This window comes from Anser brachyrhynchus (genome assembly GCF_964034855.1).
Source record: "Anser brachyrhynchus genome assembly, chromosome: 10".
NCBI lineage: Eukaryota > Metazoa > Chordata > Aves > Anseriformes > Anatidae > Anser > Anser brachyrhynchus.
The window spans coordinates 15,846,599-15,873,840 of NC_137705.1; the positions used below are offsets into that span (position 1 = coordinate 15,846,599).

The 27,242-nt window shown below is 39.9% G+C and overlaps 1 protein-coding gene across 5 annotated transcripts in view; it reads left to right on the forward strand.

The window, feature by feature from the left end:
- The window catches only part of SFMBT1 (Scm like with four mbt domains 1), an 82,919-nt gene that overhangs the window by 49,217 nt on the left and 6,460 nt on the right, over positions 1-27,242 (forward strand). For all 5 annotated transcript variants that reach the window (XM_080606417.1, XM_080606418.1, XM_080606419.1 and 2 more), the window contains exons 2-15: positions 68-224; positions 6,169-6,263; positions 10,767-11,007; positions 11,371-11,459; positions 12,393-12,639; positions 14,145-14,242; positions 15,351-15,452; positions 16,619-16,769; positions 18,462-18,544; positions 20,013-20,139; positions 20,848-20,961; positions 22,016-22,058; positions 23,435-23,499; positions 24,948-25,087. In XM_080606417.1, the coding sequence (XP_080462543.1) occupies positions 197-224; positions 6,169-6,263; positions 10,767-11,007; positions 11,371-11,459; positions 12,393-12,639; positions 14,145-14,242; positions 15,351-15,452; positions 16,619-16,769; positions 18,462-18,544; positions 20,013-20,139; positions 20,848-20,961; positions 22,016-22,058; positions 23,435-23,499; positions 24,948-25,087 (1,623 nt within the window). In that variant the 5' untranslated portion in view covers positions 68-196. The remainder of the gene's footprint in view (positions 1-67; positions 225-6,168; positions 6,264-10,766; positions 11,008-11,370; positions 11,460-12,392; positions 12,640-14,144; positions 14,243-15,350; positions 15,453-16,618; positions 16,770-18,461; positions 18,545-20,012; positions 20,140-20,847; positions 20,962-22,015; positions 22,059-23,434; positions 23,500-24,947; positions 25,088-27,242) is intronic.

Genomic DNA, 27,242 nt, shown 5'->3' on the forward strand with positions numbered 1-27,242 from the left:
GCCAAGATATTTACAATAGCTTTTTCTAATTCACTCACCCCTAACTTTTTTTTTTTTTTTTTTTCAGGATCTCTTCTTGAATGTCCTGGCTGCCAGCAGGATTGAAAGTGGGAGGCAACTCATGACCACCAAACTGTGACAGCCTTGGATCCCCCTGCTTCTGGCTGCTTGGAATAACCACTGGGCTACTGTGGAGATGAATGGAGAACAGCAGTATGATGCAGGTAACAGAGTGGTGGAGCTCTGGGGCTAAAGGTTCTCAAAATATTTGGCAAGCAAGGTGGGGCAAGCTCAAATTTTAGTTACTGTGGGTTACATTCTGACTACTGAGCTTAAGTTTGGTATTGCTCTGTTTCAAAAGCAAGGTGTATCATTGGCTTAAAGGAGAGCAAAATCCAACCCACCCTAGTAATTATGTTTCTAAGATGCTGTGTCTTTCCCCTTCATGATGCCAGCATGAGATGAGCTTATCGCTACTATTTTAAGGCATTTGCCTGTCAAAGTGGTTAATATCATCTTGTTCTGTCTTCGTGTGCCTTCATGTTGCTCTTAATATTCTCACAGGGTTGTGTTGCTGGTTTAAGAAGTCAGATAATCGAAGCTGTGTGGTGCTGTTGTAATCTGTCCTGGTTTTCTGATGTTCCTTGCTGCTCCCTTTGATGGGCTTTGGACATCAGCTCCTAACCTGCTGCAGAATGGTATATTATGATACATCAGCTCAGGTTTTGATTCATCTTGAAGCACCAGGCTGAGGAAAATGTCTGTCTGGGACGGCTGGGGATACTAACAGCTTTCTGAAACAGAGTTCTTAGGTTTTATGCTCGCACGGGGACCATCTGTTTTCCTGACTTCGCTGCTACAGTTTGTTCCTTCTCCTTGAGAAGGTCCCTACCCACAGTGCAGTGTTGGGACAGTTAATGAGAAGTAAATTTTTATTTGTAGTTACCAGTATAAACCATTTGGTTAGGATTTTGCAGAGTATTGTTTTCCTTTGATACTTGTCCAACAAGCAGCCCTTCTCATAGGACAATTCACCGTTGGTAATTTTTGTACCTCTACTTTATGGAAGTCTGATTGCTGTGTTACTGAAGAAATGTTAAACATGATTTTAATCTACAGTGCTTTTAGCAGAATGTTAACACCTGCTATCTGATCCTGAAACGGGCTTTTTGATTATTAATTATAGCCAATCACTCAGGTTGTTGTCAACATTATATCCTCAAATAAGCAAGAAAAAGCAGCATGCACAAGTATGCAGAATGTCTCCAGGCACATGCAAATGCAGTTTCCTCTGCTACTGGGAAGTGCTAACTTCTGTCAGGTTGTATAAGAAAGAGATTTTGCAGCTGAGAAGAACAGTAAGCAGATGTATATGCAGTCAGCAGCAGGGTGTTCACAGGCTGATGGCACACCGATCTGTACTAATACCTTTATTGAAATGTTTCCATTTTCCTCTAAAAGTTACAGAGGTCACCCAGTCCTTTCTGCCTGCTTACAGAATAGCCGTGAAGGGCTCCCCGTTTCTTGTAATTGCTGAACAGGTATTTTCCTGAGCATCCTTTCAGTGTCTGGTTTGCGTACAGGTGGCTGTGAAAAGCAGATGATAACCGAAGAGAGCTTTACTTGCTCAGTGCGAAGGCAGTTTCCAGCAAATGCTCGCCATGTACACATAAGCACAGTGGTTTTGGTGTTGCACCCTTGGCTAGTGTTTTCTGCAGTGCTTTGACTTAGACCAGTCCCAGCCACCACTGGAATGTTCACTCCCTCCTTTGACTGGTGTTATGCTTCCAGCTGATGAATTTTAGCAGGTTTGGAGATTCCACTGTCTTTCTGTAGGAAAGACAACTTTCATTTTTGTCACAGTCTTCCTCAGCTGCCGAAATTCTAACCTGTCTATTTATTCATGGCCTTGCAGCTGGTATAGAAGGAAAAGATTAACTGTTACTAAAATCAGATTTAAATATATCTAAGTTTCAGCATGAGAAACCTTTAGATTAGCTTTAACTGAAGGTCTTGCAGACTTCGATTTGATGTACTTAAATGTCCAATGTGACTGTTTTCAACTCAATCACATTAAAGATACATGAAAGTTATTTGCACTGAGAATTTAACTCCAGTCCAAAGATCAAAACAGTCTGGTGTAGACTGCTTCCATTGTAGGTATATTTAAGTGCTCATGTCCTTAATATTCCACTACCATCTTGTATCCAAATGATACATTCGGTATTCTTCCTCTACCTGTATGTGTCAAAGAGCAACAGGACGTAATTCATAGTTAAATCCAGAAAGGAAGAGTAGATGTTGAAAATAATGCTAGTAGAAATAGTGATAAATAGGAAGGGGTATACATATCCAGGAAACTTTGACTATTCTTACCATTTTCTGACCTTCAGAGTGAATGTGCGTTCTCCACAGAAGCTCTGTAGGACAATTCTCAGATTTTACTTACAAAATATGTTAGCTTGATTTGAAAGTCTTCCTGGCAAAAACTAGTTGTATGGCGAGGCCACAGGGATGAGAATCACACCTGGTTTCTCTCGCTGCCTGTGTCGAGGTTGTGCTTTGCCACTGAACTAATGTGTGCTTCAATCTCCTGTCTAATATAGAAGAATATGTCCTGTTACATAGTGGAAAGCAGAACTTGTTTAGGACTCACAAGCAATTAAGGATATGGAGAGGAAGAGAGAACGTACGTACATGTACTCAAATACAGCACTACTTAACAAATTGTGCTTTAAGATTAAATGGATAAAACACATTTTTACTTGTTGTCATCCGTCATCCTAATCTACAAGTTTTCTCACAGTAGAATTGAATTGCTGGTGTAAATAGAAGAGGTTTGCCTGGGCAGTTTGAACTGGGATTGATTTGGATGTTTAATACAGATGTATGGCCCCTCAGGAATGCAGCTTCATTAAACTGGTCCTCTGCGTATCCCAGCATCTGCTAACCCACCAGAACGGAGCTGTGCAGTAGGGCCTGCCAAAATCTATCAGTGGACCGGATCAAAGACATGGTTTAAAGAGGGCCCGGCTCCGCTGCAAGTATCCTACCAGTAAAAGCAGAAAAGCAACTGGAATCCGACTCAGCTTTCCAGCACATGTGAGTCTTGCTGGAGAGCAGGTGCTTCACCCCACTCTTGAAGTGTTTCTGCAGTCACATGTAGAAAAATAGGTAGTGGATTTCTGACATTTTTCTTATTTTCTATTGTCCTACCATGTGGCCATTCCATAATTAAAACATAATTTATTTCTGGCTCTGTGAAACACGGTGGAGTGTTTTTGCTGGGAGCTGTATCCAACGAGCTTGTCGTGTTCCACGTTGATTCAGCAAGCGCAGCACTGAACGACCTGGGATGCTGCAGCGGGGCAGTCAGTATTGCATAGCTTGACAAGGCCATCACCCGGGCCTGCCTCCTAAAGCTAGTTTCAAGAGAAGCTCTAGGCGTGCTGGTCGGATTTGGCCATCGAGGGGTACAAAGCGATCCGAGCCCTTCTCCCCGCGTCGCAGACCTGGAAGGAAATGGCTCTTTGAGGTAGGAAAACACACAGGCTACAGGACCCGGGGATTAGCGGCGTGAAAAGGACCTGGGATAGCTCTGATCAGTTTGGGAACTGGTTTTGACCCTACTTAGAGGCAAAAGGGTAGCAGGAACTTCATTCAAGCAGGCTTTCTGGGAGCTCCTTGTGGCAATTAAGTGGCAACATAAGTTACTAATTGACCCTTTCAGTGTGTTAAGTGACCTGTGCCTCATTTAAGGAGCTTAACTGCCCCTCAGACAGCCATCTGATGATCCCGCGTTACTGAAGGCTCGGAGCCGTCCCGGCAGTACTCCCAGCTGAATCTGCCTGGCTCTCCAGCATGCTAAACCGCACAGAGCGGTCGCTTTGCTTTGTTTCTCTCCAAGCAGACCAGTATGCTTAGACATCGCAGCGCAGGGCTTTGGGGGCTGGATGAAAGCCGGGTTGTTGCTGTTGTTTAGCAGCCTTGTGCTAAGGAGGAAGAGGGTGAGCAGCACAAAGTCCAAGCAAGTTCATTCTGAGGTTTGCCTGACCATAAATGTTCTGTTCGAGCTGATGTTTCTTCCCGCTTTGGTTCACCAGCTGTAAACTTAACCATTTTGATGGCTATATTAAAGTAAAATGTTGTTTTAATGAGTTAAGAAGTCTTACTTTGTTTTTTCAATGAGATTATATTTTTCTTAGAATGACCTGCAGCCAAAACTTGGCTCAGCTGCACCCTAGTTTGCAAACAGCTGTGTTCTGTGACTTATCCTTTCTACTCCCTCAAAATTTGTTAAATCAAGGTACTTGCTTTTGAGTTACTTGCTTTTGTCCTTTTCCAGGTCTGTTTCTGCAGTAAGTTAAAAATTATCCTCTAAAATGAGTGATGATACTCAAGCTCCAAATTTTTTGAGCTCTCAGGCTTGTGAAAGGCCACTATAAGCAACTCTGTTTGAAAATAGCAAAATGAAATTGGATTGGGGAGCAATATGAGCTGCTTTTAAAACAGATACTATCATCAAACAAAAGCTATCTGAAGATGTATTTTTAAATTTGGGGAAACATTCCTAGAATTCCAATGAAAAGTCAAAGATGAGCTTAACGTTCATTTGAAGAGAAAATGAACACACCATACCCTGAGAATTTAGAGGTTTTTTAGATGATTTAAAGTACCTCAGACTTCTGGGCAAATATTTGCCTCTCTCAATTCAAGGAATAAGAAGTGCCGTGAAGCATTCGTAGCAGATTTTCAGCACGTCCATGGCCATGGCTCTGATAAGGGAATGTGATAGCATTTCGTCCTTTTTTTTTTTTTTTTTTGGACACTTAATGTTTCCTACTCACATTACTGCTTCTCGGAAGAAGAGTTGCCGCCTGTCCTAAGAAGGACTGAGAGCACAGGGGATGTTAGCATCGTGTAACCTTCGCTGAGCTCTCCCCACACTTCGGACATGCTCTGATTTCTCTGTTCCCATGTAAACATGGCCCCAGGTTTCCTGGTACAGAGAGGTGAGCATCTCTCGTCTTCATTCACAAAGACAGCTGTGGTGTAGAGTGTAGAACCAGTCTAAAAGTGAAAATTGAAAGCTTTACTTTTGTTTCATGTCCCTGCCATGCCTTTTCACTACTGAAGCTGTAGTTCGTGTGTCTAGGTTAAAACTGCCACTTCCGTAGGGTGGGAGCAAGCCTCCCTTGTCATCCCGCCCTCTGCCTGCAGGAAAAAAATAATAAAAACACTGGGGCTGTGTGGTGAACGAAACTGGGGAGTAAAATCCAAACTGTTCTGGTTGCAGTGTCTTCCCAGGAACGTGGGTTACACGTTAGAGAAAAAGGGGACTGGGAAAGAGAGCAGGGAAGTGAGCCAAGCACTGAAGGGGAGACCATGGGTGGAGGGACAGACGTGATAATAATGATAGAAAAGATGACTAAATTGTAGAGTGTGGCTCGCACTACAGCTGCTCTCTACCCTGACAGCATGAGTGAGTGTACAACTGTGGCTTGAGTGGTTTTAGCCCATTCTGGCTTTAAATGCATCCAGAAATGAGGTTTCCTTGCTCTGAAGAACCTGGTGCACCTTAAGAGCTGGTATTTTAAGTGACTAATTTGAAGGCTCTTGATTTCAGTTGTGTCTGGAGCTGCTTTTCTTAGAACTACCCTGAATCCTTCTCTGTGCTTTTGTCACACTGAAATAAATACTTGCTTAAAAAAGCTTTTTTTTTTTTAAAAAAAAAAAAGAGGGGAGTCTTATTTCGAACTTTTTAAAGTCTTTCTTTTCAAATCACTTACAGTATTGCTGTTTCCTGGATGTTTTTTAATTGAATATACTGAAGGTCTGGTGTGCCCAGAACTTTTAGTCTCTTCCTAAATATTTATTGATACAAACACAGGGCTTATGTCTGTACTCCCCTCTCTTAGATTTATAAACAATTTATGCTTAACCAGAATACTCAGGATCTCACTATTTGCCAGACCAAATCCAACTTACAGTGCCTTTCTCATACAAAAAGAGGTGAAATAGTATTGTTTGTGTGTCGAAATGCGTAACTGAAGTTCACTGCACACTTGCATAGTCAGTCATTTAGAGGTGATCTTTGTTGTAGTTCTTAGTAGGCCAAAACTTAAGCCAACAGGTTGCTGGATAGAAGATGTTTGGCTTCTCTTCTAGATGCTGGTTCCGGCGTGGAAGAAATGGAATTCAATTGGGATGAGTATCTAGAAGACACAGGAGCAATCGCAGCCCCTCATGGATCTTTTAAACATGTGAGTAAGGGATTGTGTCATTACTTACCATTTCCTACAACATTTTTTTAATATGCTGAATGTTTAGGGTTTCTTTGAATGAGTCGATGCACTAAAATCTGGAAGACTAACTAAAATCACATTTCCTAGAGTAATGAGAAATGTGGAATTTCTTTTTTTTTATTATTGTTTGTCATCATCTTGTTTGTACATAGCACAGGGTAATCCCATCCCCATGTGCTGAAAGTTAAGGGGTCCCTTGTCTTTTCTGCACCAGAGGATAAGCTTGATTTTTCTCCTGAAGACTGAACGGGCCAGTCTCTTTTCTTTGGGGATTTCTACTAGTCAACTGCTATGGAGTAGCTGCGCTTCAGAGAATGGTGCCGTATAGTTCTTGAATAGCAGAATTCAGATGTGCTCTCCAAGACAGTTTTAATGATGGTTCTCGAAGAGGCCAAGGAGAAAACAATAGCTCTGTTGAACACTTGACTTCAATAGTTAGAAAACTGATTAGGATCACAAGGCTTAGTGGATGGGATGAAGTCTAGATAAGCCCTTGGCTTTGCCTTTGGATGTTTTAAGTCCTTTGTCGGTAAACTTCAGAACTGCACTGTCCCATTGGATGACAACTGAAGTGTGACTTGCTGTACTAGGACATCAGTGAAAGTGAGCTGCAAAATATTAAAGAATCTATTAAAATACAGCACTTGTGTTATTAGTAAAGATCCGCAGTAAATGTAGGCTTTGCAGAGACTCTTCCGTACACTACAATCGTAAGTTCTTTGCTCCGTATAAGCTTTCAGGTATCGCGTTTCTGAAGAGGAGAGACCTTACATTTGTTTTTATTTCTTAGTTTACAAAGGTTCTAGCAGGAGCAAGCTTGCTCAGCAGTGGTGCTTGCACAGCCCAGGTTGAGGAGTGGCATCGAGTTGGAGCAGTGGCCTTTTGTAGGAGCAGTGAGAGGTGCTGTCTGCCTGCTCCTTTGGTGTGCTTTGCCCTGTTTGATCTCCATTAAAAGAAGCCTGCTCAGAGCTCAGGCATACAAACAAATTGTAATGCCCGCCTTATAGTAGTGGCCAGCTGAATTAACATGACAGCTCTGTTTTGTTCTGTTTTCAGCAGAAGACCACCTTGGGTGACTTTGTTACCCCTGCACGCCACCCTTTGCCCTCTCAGCCAGGCCAAACAAGAGGTCTGACCACTGTGGCCGTGGTCAATACAATTAGGTTAAAAAAAAAAATCCACGTTTTTAACTGTCATTATCCCTTACATGTGTAGAACACTGCAGGACTTTGCTTGTTTAAGCAATAACCGCTGGGGAGAGTGCTTTAGGGAGCGTGTGGACAAAGCAGTGTCGCCCAGTCCTTTCTGCTGCCTTGGGTGCCCTCTTGTGGGCAAAACCAAGGAGGAGCAGAGCCCGCAGAGCTGGCCCGGCTCCGTGCCCGCACAGGGATGCAGGCAGGAGAGCTGCAGGGGGCACGTGGAGGAGCGGGGAAATAGATGGCTGCGGGTGAAATCAGAAGGGGAACTGTCAGGCGTTGACGAGCAGAGTTCCCCTAGAATTTGTCCAGAGGCCAATTTCGATGTTCTCCATAATATGATTGGCAAAAAGAAAATTGTTTTAAGTTAATGCTGACACAGAACTGACAAGCAGAGAAGGGAGGATATTTACAGCAGAGTCACATCCCTTAGATCTTGCTGTTAATAGAAATTCAACGGTGTGAGGTCATGTGTTCAGCATTTCTGCTGTCCATTAGAAGGTAACGGTTGGGAAAGGTAGAGGGGGATAACCTCAGTGTCTCCCGGTGGGTAGCGGGAGCCCTAAAAGTGTTAGTGTGGTTCCAGGATACATCAGGTGAGAGATTTTCAGCAGAGGGCATACAGGCACTGATGTCTCTGTGCTAGAGACTGGTGGTCCTTGCAGCTAGGTCTGTGCAGTGCTTGTTGCTTCACATGAAGAAGGTCAGATTTCTATAATCTAGATTCAGGAGAGCTGAGAGGGAGCTTTTGTACTCTCAGAAAAGCAGAGTGGGAAAAAACTAAGCTGAAGAATAGTGCTGGCACAAGAGAAAAAGGTGTTGCATCAACTATAAATAAATTTTAAATGGAAGCTTAAGGTTTTTGTTTGGTTCTTTTGAAATGCTGGAATAGTGAGACTGCGACCAGCCTTCCATTATGAGCAGTGGATGAGAAATACCTCACCCACATCATAGGGAGAGTACACACGCAAGTCAGGAAAACAACCCATAATAACACAGCCCATGTTAGCAAAGAACTAGTCTTGCAAATGAGAGCTTATATTAATTTTGAATGTTTTGCTGTTACTATGAGCAAGACACATTGGAAAATGTATGCTGCTTTCTCAAGTTAAACATGTTCTAATGTTTAATTCCTTAGCGTTTTACAAATTAAACAATACTGAGATCCAAGGGATTGTTTTGCTTACAATCTAGTAGGAAGCAGCGTTTAGGAACCCAGAGTTGCAGCAGATGTCAGTGCTGTTATCCCACCCTAAGTCTAAGTACACTTTCTTTGGAACGGTTTAATGCTCTTCTTGAATTCCCTTCTGCAGCTTGTATGTGTGTGCAAATAAGTATTACAAAATAAGTTAGTGCTCAGCATTGTCTGAGGATATGTGCTTGCTGTGTGTTCTTGCATGCTTTTAATAACATTTTCTTTGTTCTTTAGCATTCTCTTCCTGAGACGAATCAGATTTCCCTGGTCCAAGCACAAAGGGCCACAAAATAGGGGGTGGTACTTGATGGGAAGGAGGGGTTGGGGATCAGGGTGCCTAAGCTGAACTGTCACCAGGTGCTCGGTGGCGCTCTCAGCTTGCCAGATGTGCAGCAGGAAGCTGCTGCTCTCGAACTCACTGCTCTGAAGAAAATGTTCGCAGAGCTCCTGCACAGCATCTCCTGCTAGCCAGCCTTCCCAGTGATCCAGCCTGAAGGAAGGAAGTTTTGTGCTTTAAACCTCTCAGCGGTGTCATCTTGCCCAGCTGCCAGAAGAGGGTGCTAACTTCTTGGTCTCTGCTGTATCCACCGGGAGCATACATGACAGCATTTGGAAAATGTACCTGACTTCAGGGAAAGCTCCATCTGTTGCTGTTGGTTTCCTTGAATACAGTTCTCTATGCCACGAGGCTTTGCTGAAAGTTCAGGTAGAGAGAGCTGTGCAGGTTTCCCAGTTCCTCGGGCCTTGTGTTGCTAGTGACCTCTCATGGGAATTGAAATCCGAAGTCTTTAATAATATCTCTTCAGCAAAGCAATTCTCTTTTCAAAGAGATTACCCCTGTAATGCTACTTCAGAAAGACTGCAGGTATTGGGTCCTCCTGATTTGTTTTTGTGAAGGGGATTCTCCAAGTGAGGGATATCAGCCTAAAGGATGTGAACAGTTAACAACAGAGGCATATGCTTTTCGTTCTGATGTTGTTCTCTTAGTTTTATTTTTAGCAAACCAGTATGTGCTGGCTGATGAGACTGTAATAGCTGTGGCAGTTACTGAACCGTCAGCACAGAACTGGTAATAAATAACCCAGAAAACATCTACCACATCTGCATCGTACTGAAAGCCTTTCTTGCAGTTAATTCAAAGAGGAAATGGAACTTGGGACCACTGAAGAAAGAAAATACCAGTTACATTTGGCCGAGAGCAGGGAATTGACATGTTAGATGTTTAATAAAGACTGAGGCTACGGCATTAAGTGTAGCTTGGAAGTACTTCGTAGTGGGAGCAGGGCAGGATCCTTCTGTCCTTGCGGGAGTCTTTGAGCTGGCAAAAACGAGGAATGCAAGGAACTTCATGTTTTGCCTTCCCTTCTGAAGTTCACGTCTCAATATCTGAGTACCGTGCAGTTGGATTCCTCTCCTTCACACAGCACACATGCACAGCGTATACACTATTTGGCACTCAGCTATTGGCAAGACATAAGTTCGCTGAAAAACTGCATGCTGTTTTTGTTAATCTGTGCAATTTATGTAACAGTGTCACACACAGAATTATTTAGATTCTTGAACAGAGACATTAAAAGTCCTTGTTCTGCAATTTGTGCAGGTTTGTGCCTTCTTAAATGAGCACAGTAGCAGAGACAGCGGCATCATTAAAAAGCAGGTGTATATATTTTAAGTAGGCTCTTTGTCCGAAGAGGTCGAAAGAAATAGTTTAACACAAAAAGTCACGGTTGTGCTGCTGAGTTTGACTTTTAGCTCTGTCTAGCTGGACAGCCCAGCTGTGAGTTGGAAAGCCTTTCTGTGATGGGGGAGGTATTTTCTGGAACAGGAAGATGCATTGCAAGGTATTAATTGAAGGTTGAAAAGTACCCTGAAGTGTGGAGGAGATTTCATTAATTCTGATTCAATGTGCAGTCTAATTTGGGTCCCATAACATGATGAAGTTGTTTATCTGAAGAGGCTGGATGGCATTTGGCTTGAGGGTTTTTGCTAATGATTATGTCTAAATTGTTCCCCGTGTTGTTCCATGAAGTTTTCTTGGAGGTGCTCAGATGTGATGATCTTTCTCTTCAGGTGGATACAAGTTTGCAGAATGGTTTTGCCCCTGGTATGAAGCTAGAAGTAGCTGTCAAGTCTGACCAGAATACCTACTGGGTAGCCACCATCATTACTACCTGTGGGCAGCTGCTCCTGTTGCGCTACGATGGTTACGGAGAAGATCGCAAGGCTGACTTCTGGTGCGATATCATGACAGCTGATTTACACCCCATCGGCTGGTGTGAGCAAAATAAGAAGATTCTCAAAGTGCCTGAAGGTAATGCCCCCAGGTGCAGAAGAGGGGAGTGTGACAAGGTGGTGTTATCTGCTGTTTTTTCCTGAAATCCCATGGCTTACTCTCTCTGGATTTTGCTCATTCACCAGAGAGAGTTGTTAGCTTAATTTCAGAATTGGACTTAAATTTACACAGAGACTTGTGGTTATCTTAATCATCACCCTCCAAATCCTACTGCTTTGTCATTTCCTTTAGAGAAGGTTTTTTGTTTTATTTCTTCTTTTGAGGTGTTACTGATGAGCATGTGGCAGCTTACACAGCACAGTAGTGTGGTAATGTCTTGTTGCCTGAATGATATTTAACTGGCAGGAAGTATCACAGTTTTTCTTCCTCATTTTTCACTAGGTATCAAGGACAAGATACCTGACCAGGAGGAATTCCTTCAGCGAGTGCTGAAAGGAGCCTGCAGTGCTCCTGCTAATCTGCTGGAGGGGGTAAGTGTTTGAATGTGCTGCATCTTGGTTTTTGTCTTGCTTTTCCCTTTTGTTATTAAAGGAACTCCTATTAAGATTGTCAGTTCAATGCCTCTTTTTTTTTTTTTTTTTTAATTTAGGAGGCATTGTAGTATGCTGCTGAACTTAGAATTCCACTCCTTAGTATTTCCTGTTTACAGTATTTTATTTTGATAGTGTTGTGTTTAAACATATCTTTCACTGCAGGCTTAGACTGTCTGTGCTATTTATTAATTCTATCAGAAGAAAGACCTTTCTCAAATTTCCTTAGGTTTCAGTCTTCCTCCTATTCTGGTTCTCCTTCATACAGCTCTAGGGAAATCATCCTTTATTTATCTGGCATTTGGGTTGTTCCATTTCTGAGCTGACTCCTTTCACTAATTTTTTATTTTTACTAGTGGGCAGATTATAGTTTCACTTAATCTTGTAACATTGCTAGTTAAATCGTTCTCTGCAATTAGAACGATACTTGATCACTTAATTACCAATGTCTGGTTGTAAAGTGCAGAACATAATTTTTTTTTGTAGAATACCGTTGACATCATCCTCACAACTAAAATTTCTATCTTTGTTTGCTAGATGAGTCAGTTTTTAAAAGGAATTATTCATGTTTGCTCATGTTTGCTATATAAGGAATAATACTTCTGAAAGCGATAAACAGCATTTAAGTGAAATGTGTGACTGTATCTACAGGCAGTACAGAAGTTCTGATAGAAGCACTGGTGATTCTAAATGCTGGTTTCTGTTGTCCTGTGTTAGTAAGGGACATGTTTTTCTTTATTTTGTGTTGATACTTTGATTTATTCAAAATAAATGTGTATAAAGGACAAAACAAAAGTGGAAGTACAGGATTTGGGGGTTGTTGTTGTTGTACAGAATAATTTCTTTCATGTTCTTGTTGTTCCCTTTCTGCAGCTTCACAGAGGGAAAAATCCATTGGATCTAATTGCACCAGGCTCCCGACTAGAACTGCAAAACTTCCGGGATTCCCTGGAAGCCTGGATTGTCAATGTGGTAGAAAATGTTGGTGGGAGACTTAAATTGCGATATGAGGGGCTGGAGGATTCTGACAAATTTGACCGGTGGATATTCTACTTGGACCCTTTCCTTCATCAAGTAGGGTGGGCAACTCAGAATGGATATAACCTGCAACCACCTTTAGGTACTTCAAAACTTATATCTTTTATACGATGAGCAATGCTTGAGAATACTCCTGCTACTTGGGTGCTCTGAATCTGCATTCTGGATGTATACATGGTCACATAATCAGTGATCTGCCGTTGTATCTAGTGAAATGTAAGTGAAAACACCAGTAAATAGTCCTACGAGACTTTTCACCCACTCATGCAAATGTTGCTAAATGGTTTTGCCTGTCAGAACGTTCCACCTATTTGTGGAAGGGGGGGAGCTGAGGAAGGGGCCTTTACAATTATTTTTGGTAGGTTTGTGTTCCTGTATGTGGAGAGGTACTGCTCAATGGCAGCTTTTGCTGTTGAGACTCGAAATCCAGTAGGCTCCTTAAGGTTCTATCTAAAGAGGTGTTAAGTGGATATGGAAATGTTCTTGTAAACAGGTTCCCAGAGAATGAGTTCACGGGAGGGGGGCAGAGAGCAGGACAGATTTCCGTGTTTCCCAGGCATGTGCATGTCAGGGTGGGTGGCAGCTTTTCTTGGTCATCAGAGAAGTGGGGCCTAAAATGGCTGAAACACAAATGGATTGCTGATAAGCTGAGCAGTGATGTAATGTTTCCTGATGAGATGAAACCTTGGGATAAAACTGGAAAATGGTGAGTGCTTACCCTAAAGCCTTTCTGTAAAGGCAGACTTACATGCAAGGTGCTGGTATGATCTGCGCCGTTAGTTGTGGAAGTCCAGGTCTTTGAGAACGATTGTTTTTGTTGTATTTTTTGTGTGGTTTTCCCTTTACTGATAAGAAGAAATCATGCTGAGGAAACCCGAACTATTTCCATTGAAATGACTGAGCACGGTGCCTTTGCTCGTGCTTGACCAGCCTCTGCTGAAATTAGGACAGCGAGCAGGTACACACCAAGTCACTGGCAGAAACCAGATGAGTGGATTCCACAGCACCATTTGAGTGAATAATGTCTATTAAAAATATTAGGCTCTGACTTTAATTATTAGACTTGTTTACTTTTTATGTCTATGTAAGAGCATTTGATATATTCACAAACTTGACATCCTTTGTGCATGGTCCTAGTAAAAGTAATTCCCCTGCTATCAGAGAGGTGTGTGATCTGCAATTGCAGATACTGAAAGAGTAACGTATACAACTGAGACAGACATGTGGAACATTTCTTCAGCCTTCTGCTTGCTTAAGCCTAAAACAAACTAACGTTGTCCAGCTAGGACTGTTTTGTGGTCATACATTCCTCCAAACGTTTTCCTCAGGGTTGATGTGACCGCCATCTTCTCAGAAAGACTGGACTGGACAGTACATAAGTGATAAAATAGTGCTTGACTTCAGTCCCATTTTGTAACATGCAAAATCTTAACAAGAAGTAAGTTTTTAAGATTGAAGATACCTGCACAGATTCTGAACAGATGTGAATGTAGCACTTACAGGAGCACAAATCAAACTTGCATATGTTTTATGAGGGAAAAGAAGAAAGATGACTTCATTCACTATTTCCTGTTCTGTTTGCTCAAGCCATTAGGTCCTTGAAAAGTGAAGCAGATTGGCAAGAAATCTTGAAGAAAGCGAAGGAGGAGGAAGAGGAGTCATCAGTTCCTACAGATCTTTTTAAGGTAAAGACAGAATTTGTGTATTTTAATGCTGTGTGTGATACCAGAAAAATGCTGCATTTATAAGAAATTATTCAGGGAAGTCAAACATTATTGCTCAAACTTCTTTCCATGTTTTGTTTTGTTTTTCTGTTTTTTTTTGTTTTGTTTTTTAACTTCTTTTTTGCTGCTCATTCTAGTTAAAAAAAAAATAATTAAAGATCATACTACAATACAGTTCTTGTGAAATTAGACAAAATACCTATCACAACTATGTGAGCCATTACTTGTCGTGCTGGGAAAAAGCCCTGATTCTGATCTCTGTAATGGCATCTCTAGTTGTTTACCAGCTGGCCTTGCTGATTACTGTCCTTCTAGAGGAGTGAGGTATTAACTGCACTCCTAATTTTTTGAGCATATTGAAAAGTTTAACATGTAACATCTAATATGTAACCTGATATAGTTACATATGTTATTTAATGGGCCCTGTTAGATCCCGAGTGTTAACAAATATTGCTAATGAGTCTGAATTTAAATTTTTATGAATTGAAAAAAAAAAAAAGAAATCTTTTGAATCTTTTGAAAAGCAATCACGTTTTGAGAAGTAGAAATGTAAATTTAGTCCTTTAAGTTCTTAGTTCAGTTTTCTCAGCTACATTTGGGCCCATAAACAGAAGAGAAGAGGAAGTGGTGTTGCTCTTGAATCATTTGGATCTTAACCAATATCATATACCTAAGTCTGGAGCAGGAACACTGTTTTGTAGGGTTTTGGTAAGCTGAAACTGAAGACATCTAATGTCCTCTTTTAGGTTAGATCATGATGAGCCCTAAATGTTAGGGGAAAAAAGAACTTTTCTATTGACTTAGCAGACCACTCTGCACTGTGAAATCTTGCTTCTGTGTGGAGAATGTCAGAGAAGTATATCTTTGGGACTCAGTCTTATTAAAAACTCATAGAAACAGCAGTCTTAGAGGGCTGAGACTCTATGATAGCGAGGTTGCTAGTACTCGAACATGTTATTTTCTTAGAATGAACTACTAAAACTCAAGTTATCCTCTCCAGTTGAACCTACATAAGGTTGGTTTTTTCTGATGGAGACAGGCAGGTGATCACTGATACTTGATTTTTCAGGATAAACCTGTGATTGGAGTACATTCGTTCTCTGAAGGCATGAAGTTAGAAGCTGTGGACCCAATGGCTCCTTTTGTGATATCTCCTGCTACGGTTCTCAAGGTACTGGGATTCTTTAACGTGTCTTGCTAAGATTCAATTAAATTGCTACTTTTGTGTTCAAATGCTCAGGAAAATCTCGTTAACCAATTATCTTAAAATATTGTACTAGTTTTCAAATTAGGTATTTTGTATGTCTCCCTTCAGGAACAGGTTACTGTGGGGGAAGGAGAAAAAAGAAAGAAGGGGCGGGGGGGGGAGAACAATCCTAACTGCTGATGGTGAAAACACTGGATTTGAAAGTAGAAGAAAAGTTCCATAAGGATAGAACATCAAAAGATCAAATGGCTGAAGCTGTCAAACCTGGGTTTTTAAGATGAGATACAATCCTTCATGATCTGAGTATCCAGCTGAAGATAGATGTTTGGTTTTTGGATTTGCAAAAGTTAATATCATTTTTATGTACAAGCTATGAACTTTCAAAAAAGGGCCCACACGTGGATTTAGAAGTTGAAATGGAAACTCCCCAGCATACTCAGGTTGTGAGCAGCTTCTATCTTCCTGTGTTGATAAACAGGTGAAAGGTTCTGGAAGAGACTTGTTTTCATGTAGTAAACAAAATGTTCCTGTACAATGTAAAACAAGAGCATATTTTAAAATGTTTTTGGTGCGAAAATAAAGAACTACAGCTTTTTCTTTAGGACAGATACTCTCTCAGTAAGATAGCTTATGTTTCGGTGACAGCTCTCTTTAACATGCAGTTTCTTCTAATAAGACACTCACTTTATTACTAAAAAGGTGCAACATGTTCCAAGTGAAGCAAAATCATTTGCTTTATGTGATGCTGATGAAGTTAAGTTCCTCAGTTCAGGAGCTTTGTGTTCTACTTTTGACAGTCCATTCTATGACACAGTTCAATTTTGGTGAAATAATATAAGACTGCAAGTTCTATTTTCTCTGGTGGTTTTTTGTTTGTTTGTTTTGTAAGAGAATGTCATATAGCACTTGATCACCTTACTTTTTAAGGGCTTATACATTGCCTTATATTATGATTTATTTTTCTTAAGTTTCCAGATAATATAGAGGAGTCTACTTGCTTACGATTCCCACAGATTCTTTTTTAAATGTTTCTATTTTTATGCTGTTTTATAAAGTTATCAAAATGAAGGAGAAGTAGATCATTATCTGCTGTTTACAAGACCACATGGTATTCTTTTGGCTAACTACAGGTATACAATGAAAAATATTTCATGATAGAAATTGATGACTTGAGACCAGAGCGTACAACCAGCCAGTCTTATATTTGCCATGTCAACAGTGCTGGAATTTTCCCTGTGCAATGGAGTCTGAAGAATGGCTTGCATCTTAGTCCTCCACCAGGTACGTTTGTGTAGGTTTGTCATGCTCCCTCCTCTTTGAAGTAGATTGCCAGTCCCCAGAGTGCTATGTTTAGGACAACACTTTTGCAAAAGAATTACTTTTAGTAGGAAAAGTGAAGAAAATGAAAGATTCTGAGAAATAGGAGTTTTGAGTTAGTGAGTCTGAGGTTTCTTGTGTATGTGCTTGGATTGGAGAAGGTAGCAGTGGCTAGGGGGACTGGCCTTGCATAAAAACCTGAAAGCTTGGAGGACGTGTTTCAGGGCTAAAGGCGATGCTGATTTCAGCGTTAATTAACATAATATCAGAAGTCTGTGGTCCACGCATTGGATTTTTGCTTCTGGTCAGATCAGAACATTGTTATTCAAAGTCTTAAAATATTTTCAGAGCGTCTTATCACTTTAAATGTTAATGAAGTATTTTTTCCAAGGACCTATCAGGCAAGGTAGCGGATTACTAAAATGTTCCTTCAAGATAGAACAGAACTGAGGAGTGATCCTCAGCTACTGAATTATTAAGACCTTTTTGCAAAAGGGAAGTGACAATGGTATTGTAAAACTAGGGACTTGGTACCCTTATTCACCACCACAGAAGTGGGAATGTTTTGGTTTATCTGTTCTTGACATCAGAGGAGCAAAGAGTGTAGGATGTTTGTCTCTTGCCTTTCCTTGGGTAAGGTACAAAAAGTGGCTTTGCTTGACCACCCAGCATTACCTAGAATTTTGCATGTAAAAGAAGACACCTTGCTTTATAGGCATGTGTCTGGAGATGATGGAGATTTTAAGCTTCTCTTCTTTTAACCCTGCAGGAAATGGTGGGCATTCTAAATTAACGTTGGGTCTCAAGTCCCACTGGCACTGATAAAACTGAGAAAAATAAATAGGTCTGTCTGTGGCTAGGCCCTCACTTGATGTTTGTAGACAGTTATGGTAATGCTATATTCTCAGACTAGTTTTAAAATTTTGTTTGATTTCTTAAACCCTGTCACAGATGTCCCTTGGAGTGGTGCACTTCAAAGACACTTCTGGAATCAACTGCTGCTGTTGTCCACTTGCTATTATACTGCCAGTCTCAAACTGTTATGGCAGCACATTTATTTTGCACCCAGTTCCCTTCAGTTACTTGTTGATTATGAGATCATGGGGAAGCAAAGTATTTCCTCCAAGAAAAATTTAATTTGTCCTTTTTTTCGAGAGTTGCTCTGTCCCTGAAGGACTCCATGTTAAGACTCTTCCCTTCAAGCATACGCAGATCTACAGCTATTAGCAAACTTGACACTTTTAGGAAAGACTAACTGCTCTCTTTAAAGGCTTGATATTTAATAAGTGTTGAAGAGAGTAATATGTTGCTATTGAGCAGCTTTTAGATGCTCTATTTAACAAAAAACAAAAACAAAAACAACTTCCCTTGTCTGCTAGATATATTCTGTTCAAACCTCAGCATGCTCTCTGTGAAGTTGCTTTCAGTTTGATGCCATTTCAAGCCAAAACAGGAATCAAAGTGAGGCAGTGCCCAAAGCTCATCTACACTGGTAATAAAGAGAGTATCTCAAATATATGAGAACCGTGCTATGGGCTCAGTGAAGCCATAGTCAGCTGACAAACTGAAGTGGTCCAAACGAATGTCATGTCAGCTTGAAATGAGTCCTTTGTTCTCACGCTGTTAAACTGACCCCTGTGCTTGTTCTTTGCCTAGGTTATCCAGGGCAGGACTTCGATTGGGCAGACTACCTCAAACAATGCGGTGCTGAGGCAGCTCCCCAGAGCTGCTTCCCTTTGGTAAGGTTCTCTTGCAGAAAAATGTTTCTTCTGTTATGTGAATGATACACTTGATTCCAGCAAGAAACATTTTCCATGGACTTGACTTAAATTGCCTGTGATAACTGTTGAAATGGAAGAGTTAAGAGAGTGCAAATGAGGGTAGAATGAAGTAGGTGCATATGAACTTCTTATCTAAGTAAGTATTGGACCAAACGCTTCAGTTATAAAGCAGACAAGTTCAGTGATAAAGCAGATCAAAAGAAATGACTGTTTTGTGAAATGGAAGTGTGTAAGAGTCCACAGAATTGCCATAGAATAACATCAATCTTAGGCACTCCTGTGGTTGTGGAAACAGGGCCTTTTAATAGACCTTGTTTTCATTTACTTAGTACATTATTTCAGTCTTCCTTCCTTTCAGCATGAAAAATTCATCCCGTTGTGTTAATCAATAACCAGCCATCTTAAATTAGTACCAAGTAATCATTTTACATTAATCAATGCCTGAAGCACTTGCTAGATTTTGGGCTTTTGTTGGTATAATGATAGTATTGCTGTCTCCCAGAGCAGAATTGCTGTCTCCCAGAGCAGAATACCTTGTCAAGCAGAAAAGGGTGCCATTAACACCTACCTTCCAATTCCATTTACAATACTCGGGCTATTGCAATGCTTAAGGAAAGAAATTAAAATGAATAATTACCATTTTTTGAATAGGGTGTTGCTATCTATGAATTTTTGTTGCCCTTGTTCTGTCTTGTAAGCTGTGGCATTTCAGAACAGGTCATTGAATTTATTATCCCTTTTCTGAGAAGAGTTGATTGCTGTGGGCTAGTTTCAGAATTTGTAATATATTGATCCTGTAATTATGTTGCAGAGTAGCTCTTGGAGGAAGAGCCCTCCGTCTGGCTGCTACTTGTTATTTTTAATTCAGGTGCTTCGGATCTAGATAAATACACATTCTTACTTTTTAGGAATTTTTGAATAAATCCAAAAACCTACTTATCCAAAAATATAAAACAGAAAGAAAGCTTCCATTGCTGTCTGCCAGGACTCATTTGGATGAGGCAGATGCAAATATTATTTGCATACCTGAAATAAATTTCCAAGCTAACGTAATAGAATAGAAAGCCTTGTCAGACTATATGTTGGACTCATCACTTCTGTAGCAGGCAGCGGAGAATCCCTGATTGCATGGAGTGGAATGAATCCTTTCAGAGAGTCTCAGCCTCCTTATTTTTGAGTACAAATATGTTCTCTTCTAGGTCTGTCTATAGAATATTTTTTTTTTTCCTAACTTAAACTCTTTATAGTTTGTAATATATATTATTTGTGTTTAACATGCTAATTATCTGAAGTCTTCTATTTGTGAGTGTCCTTCTGTGATTCTCAGACATTGCGGTTTTTGTGTGTTATTCCTGTTCATGGCTTTTCATATCATACATTGGATATACAAATGGTATTCTATTGAAGTATTCTGTCTTTTTCCTAGTTAACTTCTGACCACGGATTTAAAGAGAATATGAAACTTGAGGCTGTGAACCCTGTTGATCCTGAAGAAGTTTGCATTGCTACAGTCACCAAGTTGAAAGATTCTTACCTCTGGCTTCAGCTGGAGGGTAAGCCTAACCAGGAAGAGAAGTGTAGCAGTTACACTGATTATTCTGTGGTACCATCGTCTAACCTGAAAAGTATCTGGAACAAGCTCACTGCCTGCTGAATAGTGGCAGCAAATCACTGTTTCATCAATAAAAACACAGCAAACCATTTGCATTGCCTGTTTCCCAGCTAGCTTTGTATGGCAGTGTTTATTTAAGCCAGGCAAGAATTGCATTTGTGCACTGCAGTGTGTCGGTGCGAGGTTAGTGTACTGTGTGAAAGGCTGATCAGTATCTTTTAGAAAGCAAGGGCCTTGTAACATTTTTTTTAATAAATGAGTGACTTCCATCCTGAGCCAAGCTTTGACCAGACATAGGAAGAAAACTTTTGGAGAGGTTCTTCATTAGGACTGAATAGGCTATATGAGACACCCTCCATATTAATCCTACTTCTTCATTGAAAGTACATCAGCATGCATTTACTCTGCACTGTGCGTCTCTGCTAACCTGTGGATGGAAATTCCCATCTCCAGTTTTAGGAGGAAAGAAATGAGGTCAGGAAGGAATCTGGGTAATAAAGGAGGATGAATATACAATTGATATTGTGTACCATATACAACGGTAAATAAAAAAAGGGAGCTTCTCTGGCAACATATAGCAAGCATTAACCAAATGAGTTTTTTCGATTGTTATGAGTTGTTTCAATTTTTACTTCTTTTAACTGAACAGGTTCCAAGAAGCCCATCCCTGACTGTATAGTGAGTGTGGAATCAATGGATATATTTCCAGTGGGTTGGTGTGAGACGAATGGATATCAGCTCAGACCTCCTCGCAAAGCAATAGGTATCAGTTGTGTTTGCAGTGGTTAGCTGGTTTGATAGAGATGGTGAGACCTCTGAGAGTAGGTTACTGCACAGTTAGTTCCGGCATCACTGAATGTGGAAATTTCCACTGTGTATGGACAGTCTATCCCTTTGGCAACTGTTTCCTTGCCTTCTTGGTCCAGCTGTGAGAAATACTTCAGTGGAGTTGGAATCCATACAACAACTCCAAAACAGGCACTGTTGGTTTGAGACCCTCACAGCCTGTAAGAGAGCATGGAAACAATGCATTAGCCACAGTAAAGAAATGATATGTATGCATGCATGCACACACGTGCGTGCTGTGCATATACTTTTGTCTGAGCTGTTCTTGCAATGTGTCTGACTGATTGATTTTATACTTGGGTTGTGCAAGCAAAATTAATGCCTTAGTAAAACACTGTTGAGTATGTATGCATTTGGGAGTTAAAGTGAGGAGAAATGGCTTTGTAAATGTGCCAGGTTGTCATGATCCCTCAATGGCAAAATGTTGAAAAGTAAATCCTATCTGTTCTAATTACACTGTAAGTAACGTAAGAGAGTGCCTTCTCCCAACTGGTTAGTGAGCTCTGTTTATTAAAGCTTAATGGGAGATGGAAAAACTGAAGAATGTCTATTAGGTAAGACAGTAAAATGGTAAGATTGGAATGAGCTGTCATTTACTGCAAGTCAAAGCAAGAGAAACTCGTCTGGGAAATGTCTGCAATGCCAAGAGCAGAGGAGGAAGGAGGAGCCTAATCAGAAAAAAGAAGCTTAAAAAAAAGCCAGATGTTTGATGAGGACAAAGCCTGAAATTGCTGTGGAGGCACATGTTGCCTTATCTTTTTATTTACTACCATTATTATAATATTAATATCTGATTGTAAGGTAAGAATTGACTCTAGTGGGTCAGCTATTTAACAGTTACAGTGACTTTGAGTATAGATTCTCTTTGGCATATAACTTAAAGGAAAGTTGTCTAGTAAATACAGTAGTAGAAGCTTCATTTGCTTGCTTCCTGTACTTTGTGGTTTTTATTTTCTTCTCCTTCCTTTCAGTAAACAAGCAGAAAAAGATTGCAGTAGTTCAACCCGAGAAACAGTAAGTAACAGTGTTTTGCTGGGTCTTTTTTTTGTGTGTGTGTGTTTGTTTGTTTGTTTGTTTCCCTAATTGGTAAATCTGTTGTCTTAGGGGACACAACTTTAGAGAAGCCCTCTACTGAGGGTTGAGAGATTCCTTAGTCTGTTTACTGTAATGTTGATAGTTCCTGTTGATATTGAAAAAGACCTCTTGCGCCACTGTGGTATAGAAAGCTTGTGGTAGGTAGTGATATAGAAAGCTTGAAATTTGTTTTTAGCAATGCTAGTGTGGCTCAACTGAGTTGACCTGTTGAATAGGTCAAGTCATTGAAGGTCTAGACTTGAAATTTTTAATCTGTCATTTCTAAGATTGCATTATCTGTGAGTATTGAGATACATTTAAGAAGAACTAGCCTGATCTTAAGAATGTGAATTTATAATCACATGTGCTGTAGCCTTTTTAATGGTGATTAATAGGGAAGATTACAAAAATTCTTTTCAATTCCCCTTTTGTTGTATTCCCTTTTGAAATAATACAATTGCTGTAAGGTAAACATGCTTAGAAAATGTGTCTGCTTTAACACGTAGCTGTGATTTTGCACAGTTGATTAGAAAGTTCATTTCTAGCGTGAATACTGTTACTCAGTAGATGTACATCTAATACTTCTTTCCTGAATTTAATTAATTACAAGGCCAAACTAGCCACAAATGAAAGACAAGTCCTACTAATATCTACAGTTCATCTACAAACTGTCGTGCATATGAAACTCCTTCATTTGAGCCTGCTCAAAAATGCTCAGTAGAATGCCTGACAGTTGGTTTTATTGACTTATAGCTTTACAAACGCCAGATCTGTTGGTAGTTCTGCCAATGTTTTCATTGTTCTTAAAATAACGAGCAGACTGTTCTTCCATGTTTTTGTAATTGGGATTCTTACCAGAGTGCTTGATTCATTTTGATTGAGTTCTGTTTAAAATCCATCTTTTTCAAAGTGCATAAGGTAAGACGGTACATTGCCTTGTACTGTGAAATGAAGATAAAGGAGGTAGAAAAAGTAAACTATTTTCAGTTGCTTTGTGTAAAGTGATTATCAGATTATATGTTATTGTAACTATGATTCTATGATCGGCATGCCAGCCCATATGCTTCAAGCAAAGTATGATCGCTGCTAGCTGTTAGCAGTACAGTAGTTCTTTCCAAATTGAAATCAATAGTCTTTGTATATTTAAGAAAAAAAAGTTGATGTGAGCAATGTTATGAAATACAGAATGTATAAAAAGCAAATTAATAAAGCTGGAGCAAGAACGGTTTTGGCTTTTAATAATTGGGTTTTAGCAGCTGAGGGGTGGCTGTCCTTACCATCTGTCCCTTTCCCCAACCTCCTTCTTTGCCTTTCAGAGTTTTGTCTTCAAGGACAGTTCATGATGGACTAAAGAACCAGGAACTAAACTCTTCTGACTCAGGTATTGATCAGGAGGGGCAGGGGAACAAAACCAAAATCCTTCAACAGTCCCATCTCATTGTGCTGCTCAATAGTCTTCTGTCAGGATACAGGAAAGAAGATGAGGAAAGAGCTTGAAGATTTTCATCCTTGATTGATCTGAACATCAGAAAATGAAATGAACAAAACCATACAATTAATTACTTTTGTGTCCTGTAATTGAAATGTGCATTAAACCTGGAAAGTAAATTTTTACACCAAACTTTCTTCCACCTACAGAGAATATGTGGAGCCAAATGTATGCTGTGACCCATGCAGATGATTTGTTAATGTCACCTGCTGTGTTTAATAACATTGGGAGAAGCATCATAACAAGCACGCTGCATCTGTACTCTTGAGTTGTTAGATTCTAGCTTTGAGAAGCAGGTTATCTGCTTTTTATAACTTTGTAATCATGATAAACAAAGGCATTTCAAACAGTAAGCTGTATTGTGTGCCAGATGGTGAAATCTAATAATTTTCTAAACTGTTGCAAGAATGAATATGATGAATAAGTACATCTGCTGGTTAAAGAGTCATACAGATCTGTTTGGCAACAAAATGCCTCTTCTGCTGTTTACTGTATAGTGAAATGCATATCTGAAGCTGCACCAAATGCAAGCTTTATAAAAACGATTTGTGCTTGCTTAGCATTTTAATTGTTTTTTAATAGAGTCATAATGTAATTTTTACTTCATTTATTTAGCAGTTATCACCTACTGAATTTAAGATCTTAAGTGATAGTGTTGCTCAATCAAAAATACTGCAACACTGTTAGGGTTAAACTTCTTTTTTTAATACATAATAAAATACATCTTACAATACATATTATACAGAACTTTAATTTTGAGCAGCGTTGGACCACTTTGAAGGCTTAACAAACTTGATGTGATTTCATCAAAGGTCACTTCATCAGTTGTATCTTCTGATTGACTGAAAAGAGTGAAAATGCAAAGCAACCAATATTGCAGTTTAGGATGAATACTGGAGAAGAACTTTGCCAGCTTCTCTGGTGGCAAAAGTTTAGGTGAGAGAGAGTTATTCGACTGGAAAATTTGTCTGTAATTACTGTGTTAGAATGTGCTCTGCTACCAAATAGTTGGGATTGTCATCATCTTGCCTGTTCTCACTGAGGTACCATAAAACATCAGACTAGCCAGAAGAAATGCTTCTTTTCTGATATATAACTGGCTTTATTTTCTATAGTTTGTCAATTTGCAAGCATGCTTATTAAGTATGGGAAATATTTTTAGCAACATCTGTAACCAGTCCTGAGATGGCAAATTTGACACCTGTACTCACCCAAACTAAACTCATTCAGGTGTTCTTTTCCTTCCTTTTTTACAGTAGGCAAAATATTAATCATTGCAAGAAGTAATTGCTGGGGAAGTTGTACCATGTGATTTAAATATTTGTTTTCTTATTTCTCAGTGATAATTAATGGAAAGTACTGCTGCCCAAAGATCTACTTCAACCACCGGTGCTTCTCAGGGCCTTACCTTAACAAAGGCAGGATTGCTGAGCTTCCTCAGTCTGTGGGACCTGGGAACTGTGTTCTTGTTCTGAAAGAGGTGAGGTGGTTCTACTCAGTGGACCTCTATTAGCAGTGCATCATAAACTCTAGAGTGCCTCTCTAATTATAGATGGGTAATTAATACTTTTAAGGCATTCATAAACTGATGATGAGCGAACGGGTTTTTTGTATAAAATGAAGGATATATCATGGACTGTTTTATGAATAGCTGGAAAGAGTAAAAGCGTCCCATTTATCGGAGTTAAGTCAACCTTCAACTGCTAACTTTTTTTTTTAGGTTAAAACAGAGTAACCTGTAATTGCCATGACCAAAGGAGTTAGTATCTTTTTATAGCTGTAATAAATGCTTCAATTTTAATTAACAGAATTTAGTTTCAGATAATCCCAAAAGCTTTCCTTCACAGTTTGCACCATTGATGAACAGAGGAAATACAGATTTTCTTAGCAGAAATGGAAAACTGTTTTCAGTAATTGGGAAATGAAAAGAATTCTTAATATTTAAGTTTGATATAATTTGCAATGATCTGATGAAATAATGGATAAGCTCATTATTGAAGAAGTTCTATTTCCGCATGCATACGTGTAGCTGTCCCCAGCAAACGTCAGGGGGAATGAAACAGTAAAAAGACCTTAGTCATAATGTTTTAACAGCAGTGGGGGTGCATATTAATTTTTTTGGTCTTCAGACATAAATATATAAAAGGGTATAAAAGGGTATGTGTGCATCATACCAGTACACAACATGGTGGACATTTGAGTGAGATGCATACTCTTGTTTTGATCTCAAATATTTGACTTAAAAATTAAAACTTGTGTTTTGGCATGCCCATAAAGTTGTTTAAATCATTTATCTACACCTCTGCTCAAAAACATATATCTGATCCTTCAGCATTTGGAGATGGGGGAATGTAGTTGTGAATTTTTAAGCAGACCTATACCCTCATCTCAACTTATTAATCAAGTTCAAGTACTTTATCACTGGATAAAGCTTACTCATACCTAGTAAAATAGATAGTGGGCAGATGGGGTCCCAGAACTGTGGAAAAAAATGGTGTTGTGTCCCCAGGTTGTGGGGGGAAATCTGGTTTTAAGACGTAGCCTGTATTTGAGCAAATCTGCTAATTTACCTTGCTTAATGGAAAGAGCATTTTCTTGTTAAATAACTTAACTGGGATTTCAGATAGGTAGATTAAGACTAGTCTGAAACTCGCAGCTATATGGGATGAAGATTGTATATTTGAGACTGATGGCATTAGGGTACAAAAGCAATTACTGCTATAGAAATGGCCAGATGGCATGGAAGATGGAGGAGTTACCTACCTTTTTCAGAAGTGAATGGCCCTAGTGGCTGCTCAGATAAAGACCTGGATTTCATGAAACACAGGCTTGATCTACCATGGTGAATCTATATTATGGGAGGAAACTGCAGCTCACAGAAGCTCTCTCTGAGAACCCTTATCACAGGATTCACAGAATTGTAGGGGTTGGAAGGGACCTCAAGAGATCATCGGGTCCAGCCCCCAAATGACAGCTTAAATGTCACTTATTATTTTTAAAGCAGCAGTTTTTGCACTTCTTGACAAAACTAAAACAGATTCTTTAGCAAAAAAGCATCTTCAGTCTTTAGATGTGATCTGGCATCAGAAGATGCCCTTGCAGTCTCTCATTGGAGTGGCTGCTCTTCTTTGGTCCTACGGCATGTTCATTTGCAAAGGCTGAATGTCCCTTCCCATGCAGGCTGCTGCACCTTGTCAAACTGAGCGAACACCACACTGTATTTCTCCCCATCCTTTCTGCAAGTTTCAGTTCTCTGATGTAAATTCTTCAGCACTCCAGAAGAGCAAGTGTGAAATTCTGTGGCATCTTCATTTCACCTTGAAGAAGGTTTAACCTTCTTCACCACCTGAAAGCATGAAATATGCACAAATCCTGCTAATGTACAGATGCTGAGTGTTGCTAAAAGTTCAACCAATCTGCTTAGTTATATGCATTTTAATTATGATTCTGACTCTTTGTATAAATCCTGAAGTGAGTTCAGTACTTGCATAGTGTGATAATTGAATACCGTTCACTGGAGCTGTAGACCTCTGGATTGCTGTGGTAGTAGGACTGAAGCTGCAACCTTGATACATTGGTGCAACCAATTTGGGATAAGCAAATGCTGAAAATAAGAAATACGATTTGAATGTAAA